The following is a 13,521-nucleotide window of genomic DNA, read 5'->3' on the forward strand; positions in this document are numbered from 1 at the left end:
CCCTTATTTGTTTAACTACGTAATTGAACTTAATATTAACATAATACAACTGAGATCACTTGAATCTTTTTTGAAACAATATATAGTAATAAAACATTAAATGTCTCTTTAAAAACACTTCCTCTATTTAAATATTGCTAATATTTCTTATTTAATTAAACAAACATAAAGTTTAGTTTTTTAACTTAAATATGTAGGCAGACAAATCAGTCATTTATTTTAAATAATAACATGGCACAACTAAAATCACTTCGACCGATAATTATAATTAAAGATCTTATATCTCAATCTTATATAAAATCAGCAAAAAAGCAGTAACAAAATAAACTCCTTCTACAAAGAAACATTGATAACATTGCATATTTAATAAAACAAGATTTAACACCGTTTTACTCAATCCCAATAGAAAATACAGTACTTTATCACATTTTTTTTTCATGGGATAGTGTTATAACTTACACTAATTTGTGATAAAATTCGTGGTATTTAGCAGGTATTGTACCAGTCTTACAAAGATCATTAAGATCTTTCAATTTTTGTTTATCAATTGGCAATGGTGCCTGGTAAGCTACAGTAATATTATTCAGCCCAACTTCAAGCTCACTTAATCGGCTCCTTGTCTGTTTAATGGAAGCACATTCAATGGATTCGTATTCCTGTTCAAATGTGTATTTGTAGTTTATCTTGAAAGGCTCCTCGTGTGATATAAATATTTCACACATTTGGCTCCACATAACGGTTTGCTTGTTTGTCCCTTTTTTCCAATTACTGAATAGCTTCAGACAAGCCTTGAAATCAAATATCGAGTCTTGGGACACTTCTATAACTTCGTACGGTTTCTCTGTTTTCGCCATACGCATAGCCATGTACCATTGCTCAGGCGTGTATATATTAATGTTTTTTGTTTTCCTTTCAATCAAAGCATGCATGCTGTCACCTTCATTTTGGGTATGCCCAACTACCATAAAGCGATGTACTATTGAAATATTATATTTCCAGCATGCGTACATGTACATGAGAAAAACAATTCGGTTGCGGTTTTGCCCTCCGCAGTTGTCAGACCAGAACCTGAATTCTTTTATATTATCTGGGATTTTAGATTGAATTAAATGCAGAACATTGCTAGCAATTTCGTTAGCACCTCTTTTAGCTATTTGTTCATTCCAACAGTAACACCGGCCTTCAAGTGAACCCATGTCAAAGGTTGAGAAATTAAAAACATTAAGTTTTCTCTTGTAGTAAAATACGCTTATGTTACCGTGCGGAGTACTTAAGGTTTTCTGCAGATCAAATACAACGGTAAGTATTTCTTTATTTTGTGTAGCTGTCTCTTTGTCGCTTTTCTTTAAATCTCTTGCCCTATCCTTTTCATCTAAATGCAACGCTTGCTCTGATTGTTCTTTTACAGACGGTTCTTCAAGGTTCTCATAAATGTGGCAAGTATCACACTTATCTTTTTTTGGTATGTGAAACGATAATTTGAAATTTTTGTTCACGATATCACGGTACTGCCTGACGTTTAAAGCTTTTTCTTCATACTTGGTGTAGTCAAACCACTCTATATACAAATTGAACAGTTTACTATAAGTTAAACTGCCGTCAAGGTACAGTTTATCTGATCGTTTTCTGACTAAATGACTTTCGACGGGAGCTAAAGAGTTTACATGATCGCAAACACTCTTAATAACATCTGGCTGTATAGTTTTCGGGTGATTATTATGCTTGCCTCTACGATCGGGTTCGATAGAACCATTTCCTTGATAAAACTTATCCAAGGCAGTTTTTAGGAAGTTATAGCTAATAGCCAGTGTATTTAGGAACATTAACTTGCACACGGGTATGGCAGCAATATCACCAGTATCTTCGTTCTTTTTTGGAAAAAAATATTTAACAGTGCAAGTTCTCATGGAGTCAGATTTAGTTGTTCTATTTACCTTTTCTCGTTTTGCATATTTAGCGATAAAGTCCCATTGTCTTGTATGATTGCCTATCTTCCAAAACATATTAAATATTTTTTCCCGTTCCGATTGGGTTAGATGAACCGTGCACTTCTTTTTACACGTCGGGGGGCAGGGTGGTTTGATTTGTTTTTCTAATTTAATTTTACCATTTCTACTCGTATATTTTAAGCCGCGATTAACATTGTACTTCCGTTTTTCGTCAATCCACATATCTTGATAAGTTTCTCGCAAGTTACCTAAGTCTTTTTTCTTTTGAGATTTTCGTTTACGATTACCTGGTGTGCTTAATGGTGAGCCAGTGTAATCACTAGGGAAGGGCGAATTATCATTTCCAAAGTCCAAACATGTATCGGAGCCTGTTGGAGAAAAATCTCTTAAATTTAATGGCATCGGGGTCAAGCATTGTATTGATTCTTGAGTCATATTTAGGTCTGATATTGGTGAGTTTGTATAATCAATAGGCAAAATTGAACTTTCATCCCAGTCTTCAAATTCTTGCGAGTTTCCTTTTTGCTGACATGTTTTTCGCGTGGTCTTTAAAACTTGCCTTGTATTTAACTTATTTGAACGACAGAAATTATTTGATGCTCCACAGAATTTGGCGAACCACAACTTTGCTGCAGTGAAGTATTACTGAAGAGAACAGTTTCTGAAAACGGTTCCGATTCTATGGAATCTAAATCTATTTTATCTAGAAACTCAATTTCATCACGTAAAGTCTCTGCTCCTGGAGGTAGCGGCGATTCTGAAATAAAAAAAATATTGCAGAATAAGCATCACTTATATCAATATACGCAGTTCAGTAACAATTTACACTTAAGAATTTTGTACCCGTATACTGATACAACTAACAAAAATCTTATAAAGCCGTTTTGTACAGGATATTGCAATATAAATTTGTGTTAACAGATATATTGTAAGCTTTTTTAAATACTTACCGCTAGAATCACGATCTCTTGTTTCATTTAAAACCATTGAAACGAGATTTCTTCCGCGTGTCCGCTTCATTTTACAATGTTATTATTTATCAGCAATTAAATATCATTTAAGTAATGCAAACTTAACATATTTATTAAAATCTAATGTACGTAGACTGCGTATTGGACGTATGGCACGTTATATAATACAGTTTAAACGGTCCGCACGCAGCGACGGCTAGCGTTCATACTGAGGCAACTGCCAGTTACACTCGACTTCCCCCACCTCGTCGCAATATCGGTGCCGCGTAAAGTGACGCAAGTGCCTTACACCTGTATACGTCGTACCATTTAGCAAAGCTGTGTTAGATGCGTTGATATACGTCACTTTATTTCTGAAACTATTAGGAATATCCGTACCAAATTTTTGTAGTGGGTAGATATAGACATATTAATCACAAAACTGTTAAAAACAAAAAATCTCAAAAATGTCACTTGCACCAGTATACTTAGGAGGTATCGATATTAATTAGTTTTAGGTATTTATTGTTTTGTTTATATTGTACACTAACTTAGATATATAGGTAGATAAATAGTAATTGTTGTATGTACTAACACTGTATGAGTTTATTGCTCGAAATAAAATGATTTCAATTTCAATTTTCAATTTCAATAAAAATTGTCTTCAAAAATTTACTTTTTTTCACATGTTTTTTTTTTCATCGTAGACCTGTACTTTTTTATTCTTAAAAGACAGTACACGAGTCCAAACAAGTCCTTACATAATCGAAACCACCAAACCAAAACAAAATCGTTTATTGTTTTTTTTTATACGCGCAGTGGCAGAATAGTGAAAGCAAATGTTGGAATGGAAATTAAAAAAGAGGACTTTGCCGGCCCAGGCCTGCAAGATTTGTATGAAATTCCATTAACGACCTCTTGTCCTAGCCGCACCTGAATCGTCATACTTCGCAGCCTATTATAAGGAACATAACATCAATATTTCATTGCATGTTTGAGAGAATGTATTTTTTGCGACACCGGTGCTCTCGTCTACGCGGAACACTGAAACATATTTTATGACGCAATTTAGGGGCATAATTTTGAAAAGTAAGACAGTTTTCTACATCAAACAGTCAAATAAAAGTCAAAGAGTTAAGGACCAATGTTTACGATGAGTTCATGTAAAATTAGTCATATTCATTTCATGTAAGTGTAGTCAAAACCATTTTAATTGTCATCGTGAGAGTAGGTGCGAGTAAATCGTTCCACGTAATCGTAGTTATACCGTATCTAAGCCCGTTATCGAAGTATTTACGATAAGAGTTACTCATACCGCTTAGCGCAGTAGTAACATAATTTTTTTTTTCATTTTAAATTAAATTAATTTTAGATAAAAACATTAATACTTTACATTACGGTACCGTACAATAGTTCCGTATTGTAAATTATTATTACAGCACACTATCATTTCGTTTTATTTTACTATGATAGGTCATACCTACATATGCAAACTAATGGCAATCCAAGTAACCCCAATACTTCTTATTCCAAAAAAATATATAACTATCTATTTTTCTTTATCCCGGGTGTATCCTGAACACTATATGAGGATATTGCTTGGAAGCAAAGGGTCGGCTTTAATTTTTTTTACTTAGCACGGCCAGTAGCATATATCTCTCGTGGTAACACTATTCATTGGCCGGCATGGGAGGAACATGCCCCCTCTCTACGTCTACTATTTTGTTGTTTCATTTGCTACCTGGGTCAGGAGGTGGCGGCATGAGTTCACAAAACGTGGCCTTACAGATGTTTGCTCAGTTGTATGATAAATAAAAAAAGCAAACTATGCTTAAATAAATCAATATTACATTAATACCCAAATTGATGATGAAATTGGCTGATGATAAAAGTTCTATAGGTATATCTAATACGGACTATATATTTATTTCTGCTTCCAACCCGTACACGCAGATTTCAGCACAGCGTTCATAATCCACAATTTATTTCTTGCAAAGTATTTGTGCTGCAAATGTTTTATACTAAAAAATTCTTTTCGTATTTTCCGTGATGGATCTACATTTAAATTATAAAATTCATCAATAGCAAGTACCCTGTGTACTCTGTTACAGTAATATGGCATGTAATATAAAGATGTTGGTATAAATGTCAATCCTATTAGACGCCTATATTACCTTCACCTATATTAACTTCAACTTATTATTTTATCTTTTTCTAATAAATATAATATACGTATATTTATTTATGTAGGAACATAGAATATATTGGCTACATGCGAAGTGCATGGTGGGGTCAATAAAGCGATCGCAGCGCATGGGGTGATGAAAATTGGAACTAATCAAGGATATAGCGTCTTCAACATTTCGTACAAGGTACATGTACATGGCTCGAAATGGAACTCTAATTTAAGATTACTCCTGAAATATTCATTAAAATTGTAGTGTAAGGGACCATTGTAATCTGTATGATTTTTTTTATATAACAAACGTATTTAATTTGATAATTGTTAATACTGTATCCGTGTAAATAGCTTTGAAAATGCCATATATTTTGTGATCATTTTCTAGAAGATAAGAATGGGTATAGTAAGTTATCCTTCAAAGATAGACATTCACAATCGCGGATTTTTTTGTAGACCCATGAAAGAGAGACAACCCCACCATACATTGTGTTATAGCTCAAGGCAGCGTTTTCGATCACAGCTAGCGTGATTTTTCCGCCAACATCGTCATATTTCAACCAATTTACATAAAACCTTAAAAAGTTATACCTAAACCTTTCTCAAGAAGCACTCTATTTATAGGTGAAAGATGTAATGAATTGACGTTTACCCCTAGATTTGCGGATGCTAGGTTGCGAGACATTCGTGCACATAGCGAGATACGTAGTTTAAAAAGCATAGTTTCCTTTTTTAATTTATCAATAGACTTTTCTCTCCGTTCTGATTGTAGGTATGTATCTCTGTTTGGGCTTATAGCCCGTAATTTGTACATTGTTGTATGTATTTTGTGCTAGAAAGTATAAATTAATTAATCAATAGTATTATCGAGGAAGCAATACAGTGGTTTTCCCAAATTATGATAGAAGACACGGTACAGCCAATGCCGGAAAATAGCAGTATTTAAACTTCACAAATAGATTTCAAAATGACAGTAAATGTTAAGTTCGAATGGCGCTCTAAATGTTATTAAAAATTACATAAAATTCGACATATCTGTTTTTTGCGCTTTTCATTGGAAGTCACTAATCTACTCTGATAACGCAACCAAATGTTCGTGGCAGTACTTCGTTGAACTTGACGCCAACGAGGATAATAACATAACTGGGCCACAACAATTGGCCAGGATCTCTGGTGACACGACAGGCATTACACGTCTGATCGCATTTTAAACTAATTGGACAGTGCCCGGAACCCGTAGAAAAATGGTATTATTATTATTTTATGTAATGTAATAGTTACGTTGTTTTCGCTATTATTTAAGTACAAGTACCTATATTTAGTGTTGGTTAAGACTCGAGTCCTTTGAGTCCTCTCTTTAAAACTCGATTCAGACTCACATAATATTAAGTCTAAACTCGAGTTCTGATCAACGAGTTCCCGACTCGAGTATTTTGTGGGGACTAGAGTCCTTTTCAAAGAACACTCAATTTTTTTGTTTGCAAAATTTCGAAATGCTTTGGCTTTAAGTAATATTCGTGGATTAGGCACACAAATAATACAATAACGCATAATGTCTTTACTTTTATTAAGATTAAACCTATGAACATGTTGACGGAGTCTTTTTTCGGAGGCTCGGGTCTTTTTGAGTTCTCTTAATAAAGACTCAATTAACTCGCCTCGGGACGTAAAAGACTCGGAAGTTTTTTAAGCGCCAAGTTTCGTAAAAACTAGTCGAGTTCTTCAAATTCAGACTCAAAAGAACCGAGACCCAACACTAAGTATATTCCACAAGTTAAAGTGTAAATGTTCAATAATATTAACAATTACACTACATATTGTGTTACTCTACTGCACTAGTGCGGTAATTAGCAATTTCCGTGTCTATTTCGAAAATTTAAAGGGCCATATGTACTGTAAAACGTCCAATACACGTGCTAATGGGTAATTTGCAATTCGGATCGATTTAAAATACTCCCTCCCTTAATTTATTTCCACTCGTTGCAAATTTCCTAATTTTTGCACTTCTATCGTAATGTACTGTTATTAAATTTTTGTTAGTTCTAAGCGACATACTTGGACCGTTTTGTACAATAATTGATTTACATACTTAATATGTAAAGAAAGATTTAAGAAGCAGATTCCCTTCCCAACTGTTTGGAAAATGTGTTGTGCAGAATTAATTTATAAACTTCTAGTTTTAATCTGTGGAATTTGCGCGGACTAGAGAATTGCTAAGTATGTTTAAAATCTTGATCCTTAATTAACGAGAAACCCGTACAGTTTCGTAATGTGCGTCTGTCTGTCTGTCAGTCCGAGGCTTTGCTCCGCGATCGTTAGTTAGATAGCTGCAATTTAACATTTATTTGGTGTCAATAAATCCGACAAAGTGATAAGTTAAAATCAAAAAAAAATATTTTGTGGGGTGTCGTTAGATAGAATTTTCAAAAAAAAAAAAATGGTTTCCAGCAAATATTTGTGGATAAAATGAACAATTTCGGAAATAATTGCTCCGAACCTACTGAACAAAGAGTCCAAAAATACGAAAATAATAGTGGAAATAGGGCTTAATAAAGATACCTTTTCAATGAAAACGTTAGCGAAAATGATCAGTTCAGCCATTTTGAGTTACTTATAGAAAAAATCATACATTCATTGTAAAAAGACATCCAAAGCGCTGTGAAAGTACTCCGTGTTGCTTGATACTTATTAATTAGCACCCGTTTAAAGTCTATGGTGACGGGCCATGCTCAATGTAGGATTCCATAGCTACCCTATGGAATCCTACATTGAGCATGGCCCGACATAATCTTGGCCGATTTTTATTTGTACTTCCACCCAGTTACATACCAATAGAGCATTGCACGCATGCACTGTCACTAACCAAAAACGTTAATACTCGGAACCTCTACAGTGTTTAACCCTTACATCGCCAAAGATGGCAACTCACGTGCTCGGCTTCAGTGTAATATCAACCTTCGTGCATTACGATAAGGTTTACAAAGGCGCGTTGTATACAAGGAGCCCGTGAGCATTACGAGAGATTTTAACGGTGCATTTCTGGTAATATTTAGAAACTAAAATGTCATATAAAATTTTCTGGATTAGGCCTAGTTTCAGAGATAGTTAAATGTTTTTCGAAATCATTCTTTCAAAACACATTTTTGACTGCGGTATTGCCACGTTGAGGTCTAGTCTGGACATACCTATTGATTATAAAAAACCCCAAATAAAAAAATAAAAAACTTTTTAGTTAATTTTAGGTTATGTGTTTATCAATAAAAAATACGTTTTATGTACAGGAGTGTTCAAAAAAAGGGGAAAAAAAAACAAAAAATATTTTATTTTTCTCGAATTTCACAAAAAGTCATATAACATTTGCTTCTGTTGCCATCAGGAATGCACCGTTAAAATCTCTCGCAATGCTCACGGGCACCTTGTATACAGTGAAACTTGGTTAAGTGGGACTTCGATAAGTGGGAAACCTCCTTAGCTGGGACCCGTGGTGTGGTCCCGGCACTTTGTATTTTGGATTTGGATTATAAGAACATGTTAAACTACTTTTAGGAGACCTGTAATGACCATATTTTTGTAAATATTGAATTTAAAATATCGTTTGGCACACGTCACGTGACCAAACTGGAAACATCATTGAAGATTCAGATGACGTCACAACTCTCGGATTGACACTGTTGGCAGTTAGGCGATAAACAACAAATGACAAATGTCAGTTGACAGTTCGTATCTTCTATGTGTATATGTAGTTATGTGTCAAACCGTAAACTGTGACGTCACACAATTTTCAAAGAGCGTTTTGGGTGCGAAAGCATCTGTCAAAGTATATTTTGTTAATTTAACATATTAAAAGCCGTTTTTAGTATTAAAGTTGAATTTTAGGGTAACTTTTAGTTAATATAGAACGTAATACAAGCGTTTCAAAAAAAAATGGAAACAACCCTATTGAGACAGAGAGTATATTTTACTTCTTTTAGTGTAAAAGAACTCAAATATACTCTCTGTCGTCATACGATACGACTATATAAAAGAATACATTTACTCCATTGTTTTTTAGAATATTATAGGAATATATTATATTATAATAATGTATCTGAGTTAACGCCAATCTGTGACCTCTCTAACTCATGAGGTTACTGTCGTTTTTTTTTTACTAATTCTGAGTCTACAAATTCCGCATTTGTTTAATTGTGTTTAAACGTTCTCAAGGTTTATTTTGTTAGTTTAAATAGTTAAAACCATCGAAACAAAAGCTAAAATCTTGATGAGTTACACAAAAAAACAAAATTCAATAACCATTTTATAAAGTACAAAAACGCAATTAAGTTTGTATCAAATTTATTCTGTCTGAATCTTTCAATTGTATAACTATTCGTAAAATTGAACAGACTTAAAAAAATCTGAAGGACTAGGATTATTTTACCTATATATATTGTTAAAGATTACAACCTAAACATATTTTTTTACAAAATACATTTTTAACCACCTCTGTAACTGAAATAACCTCTATCCTCACCTCAAACTAAATGAGACAGAAATTTATTTACACCTGAGACCCTGGGGAAATGGAATACCTCTTTTAGTGAGACAAATTTGCTAGTCCTTCTATGTCCCACTTATCCAGGTTTCACTGTTATAGGCGTGACGTTCAAATGGTTAACGGCTTGTTAGCTTGTTAGAGCCCAACTGGGGAAGTACCTCCACCTGACAGAAAAACCGCAGCCAAATAATACTAGAACCTACTCATAGTGTTGCGTTCCTGCCGGTGAGTAAGGTTGCCAGAGCTCAACGAGGGGTGGGAGGGTTGTTAGTGTCGGCAACGCGCATGTAACTCCTCTGGAGTTGCAGGCGTACACATAGGCTACGGTGTTTACCACCGACGTAGTATGAAAAAAAAAACATTAGTCGATAGTGATCGAAGCTGCTGCTGCCAATAAAGCAGGAGGTCCCGGTTTCGAATCCCGTTATCTATAGATGTGTTAATCATGACACGAATATTTGTTACTGAGTTATAGGATGTTATGTATATGAATCTAGGTATGTATTCATTTATATAAGTATGTATATCGTTGGTTAGTACAAGCTTCGATTAGTTTGGCGCAAGGTCGATCTGTGTAAGATTGTTCCCAAATATTTATTTTATTATTATTTATTTATTTATCTAAATACCGTTATCCGACTATAAATATAAGGAAGTTAAGAAATTATTTATGTAAATAGTTCAATGGCGCAAAACATGTTAAGAAGCTAATAAAAACATGCCAAAAAAATGTACTCCAAGTTCCCCTTCAACCAGTAATGTAACTGGTGTAATAACCATTTTTTTTACTCTAATCTACATAAAGCTGTACATTATTTTCATAATCATTCTGTTTCGCAGTTGTAGCTAATAAAACAAAACATTTGCGATAAGATTATAAATATCACGGAACCTTCGTGAATAATAAGCTTATTCACATGGGAGTGGTGATTAAATTAAATTGGTACCTAAACAGTTAAGTAGTAAGTATTATTATGGAGTAAATATGTACAACGTACATATTACCACAAATGACATGGAAATCTGTCTGTCAAAATGTATTTAACAGGAAAGGCAGCCGATAGCATGCCATTGTGACTAATCGATTTGCCATAAATAATATTAAATTATTGTAGCTTAGTTAGGCGTTAAAATTAGGATTACCTAAATGATAGTTAGCGACAGGCCTGATACTCATCCTAAGATTACCAAAATCACCGACTTTCAGTTAGATGTTACGAGAGGTGATTCAAATAGTGTAAAAGACAATCAGGAGTATTCTGATTTTAATAATAGGTTATGAATTAGACCTGGATTCGTTACAGAGAGAGCCCGGAATTCTCGTAGCACTTTTGAGCTGTCATAAGGTCTTCTCGTTTATCGTCTTCCGATAGTTCCGATAAACATATTTTAACGATACATAACACAATACAAAATATCAAAGAAGATTAAAAGTAGAGGTAAACAACAGGCTGTCTTATCGCTAAAGATCTAAACTAAAATCGCAATTGTGAGCTTATTAATAATAAATATGTTACAAAATAAATTCCATATCAAGAGATTCAGATAACCTTAGGTATCGAAATGAATCAAGTAAAAAAAGTCCTACATGGACCTGCCCTTATACGTCAGAAAATATTACTATTATTAAATAGTATTACATTTATTTACAATAACAATATACATAATGGATATATACAGATGATTACTACAACTAGCTTATATCTCAAATAGGCCCTTGAGGCATTGTACCAAGGATGCTGGCGGCATTTCCTCGTTGTATCGCAATACTGATAAGTTGAGCGAGGAAGCCGCCAGCTCTTCGGTCACCAGTTACGTCAACCAGAAATATTATTAATTATTATTTAATCATATCATAAATAAAATTTGTAGGCATTTTCAGAAAGAGTTAAGAAAAGGGAGTATAAAAGACAATGTTACAATACTTGATTCTCATAGTCCATATCTCCTTAAGAGCTATTATATATTACAAATTATGCTACTTATGCGAGCAACGAAGATTTTATCATCACTATCGATAATGTATACATACCGTGATAAACGATATCTTAATCCTGTATACCATGTAATTTATTGGTAATGTTTACCTAAACGTTACAGGAAAGAGGCCACACGGAAATGTTAAATAAAGACCTAAAACTTGATATAAATAATGCAAAACGTACACGAATTAGAACTTTTAACAACTAAAATTTATTTATATTTCAGAGTAAATTATTTGGCTCTAAATCCAATGATTTTGAAAATGAAGCATTGGCTGTTCACAATGACTACAGAAGAGAACATGGGGCTCCTGCTCTCATACTAAATAAAGATATTTGTAAAACTAGCCAAAAATGGGCCGAAGAACTCGCAAAAAAAGATCATATGCAGTACAGCCTCCATGAAGAGTATGGAGAAAACGTGTATTGTGGTTGGTCTCATGATCCTAACATAAAAATAAGAGCACGTGACTGTATCGACAAATGGTATAGTGAGATAAACGATTACTCGTTCGGCAAGGAACCCGAAGTATTAAGCTGTGGTCATTTTACCCAGATTATCTGGAGGAACACAAGAGAACTAGGAATTGGAAGTGCTAAGAGTAAAACGGGCAAGCTCTACGTGGTAGCGCATTACTTTCCTCCAGGAAATATCAGTAATCAATTCGTGAAAAATGTTTTACCTCCTGGCGCTTTACAATTTAAATCAAATAGAATGCCAACGAGCGGCACTGCGCGAAACTCGAGTACATCACCATTGCCTGGCCAGAGAAATAGCAAAAATCTTGGTGATATTGCGTCGGATTTAGTCAATAAATTTAAAAGTACATCTTTGTCTGGCGATAAATTTGAAGAAGAATTTTTGGCAGCACATAATTTCTATAGAAAAAAACATGGTATCCCTCCTCTAGAATTAAGTAAAAAATTGGGTAAATATGCTGAAGAATGGGCAAAATTTTTGGTTAAAAAAGGACGAATGGAACATAGGGATCAACAGGATTATGGAGAAAATATTTTCTATGCTTGGTCTTCGGATCCTGACTTTGTCGTATCTGGGAAGGACCCGGTAGATAAGTGGTACAGTGAAATAAAAGACCATCGTTTTGGCAGAGAACCTAGCGACTTAGGATCTGGACACTTTACGCAAGTTATATGGGAAGATAGCAAAGAAGTAGGAGTCGGCATGGCGAGGTCAAAAGACGGTCATGTGTATGTCGTGGCAAACTACAGCCCACCAGGTAATATAATGGGCAGCTTTTCAAAAAAAGTGCGCCCGCCATTATAATCTTCCCTTTTACCAAAACACAAAAAGGCCGCCCGCCTTTATTAAGTTTCTTTTTACTAAAACAATACTAATTTACTATTTTAAAGTATCCTTGCTAACCCTGTAGGGCTAAGATGGTCGGCTCTTTATCATTTGTCACATGCCTGTCACGTTCTAACAAGTATGTAAGCGCAGAAGTGACGGGTGTAGTGACAAGTGATAAAAATGGAACCATGATACCGCCGCTGGTCGTGTAAAGATGTGTATATATTCAATTACAATTATATGCCTATGTTTATTATTTATTCATACACATATGAATATTTTTTTTATTTGGTTTAGTGCCATTGTATTTTAATGCTTATAATTAATAAACTTCCACATAAATAATATATATATTTCGGGTTTGATTTTTTGTCCATACCTACTTATAATCTTAAGGTACAGTGTGTCAACATAAACTCAAGAAAATAATTATGTACCTACATAATTATTATGACATTATTTAGGTATACTTTGACTAAAACATTTTCCTAACATTCGTTTCTGTCACGAATCGCTAGTGGAGTCTGCGAATCGACTCGGCAAGAATTGCCATAAGCACTAGTTTTTACATGATAAAGTACGTACCTACATACGTAGTATTGTACACATATACAAATA

At 34.2% G+C, this 13,521-nt stretch overlaps 2 protein-coding genes across 2 annotated transcripts; one reads left to right on the top strand and one right to left on the bottom strand.

The window, feature by feature from the left end:
* Positions 1-455: 455 nt before the first annotated feature.
* LOC133529996 (uncharacterized) lies at positions 456-3,066 on the bottom strand. The gene is made up of 2 exons (XM_061867789.1): positions 2,900-3,066; positions 456-2,706 (listed from the first exon to the last, which is right to left on the bottom strand). The coding sequence occupies exon 2, from the start codon at positions 2,382-2,384 to the stop codon at positions 456-458; it is 1,929 nt and encodes a 642-aa protein (XP_061723773.1). The 5' UTR covers positions 2,385-2,706; positions 2,900-3,066.
* A 2,105-nt stretch (positions 3,067-5,171) lies between these two features.
* LOC133519191 (uncharacterized) lies at positions 5,172-13,254 on the top strand. Its single transcript, XM_061853170.1, has 2 exons — positions 5,172-6,325; positions 11,821-13,254. The coding sequence occupies exons 1-2, from the start codon at positions 6,323-6,325 to the stop codon at positions 12,877-12,879; spliced, it is 1,062 nt and encodes a 353-aa protein (XP_061709154.1). The 5' UTR covers positions 5,172-6,322; the 3' UTR covers positions 12,880-13,254.
* The last annotated feature ends 267 nt before the right edge of the window (positions 13,255-13,521 follow it).

This window comes from Cydia pomonella, chromosome 1 (genome assembly GCF_033807575.1).
Source record: "Cydia pomonella isolate Wapato2018A chromosome 1, ilCydPomo1, whole genome shotgun sequence".
Lineage (NCBI taxonomy): Eukaryota > Metazoa > Arthropoda > Insecta > Lepidoptera > Tortricidae > Cydia > Cydia pomonella.

Coding starts and splice junctions, on each gene's coding strand:
- LOC133529996 (XM_061867789.1), bottom strand. CDS start 2,384: ATGACTCAAGAATCAATACAATGCTTGACCCCGATGCCATTAAATTTA.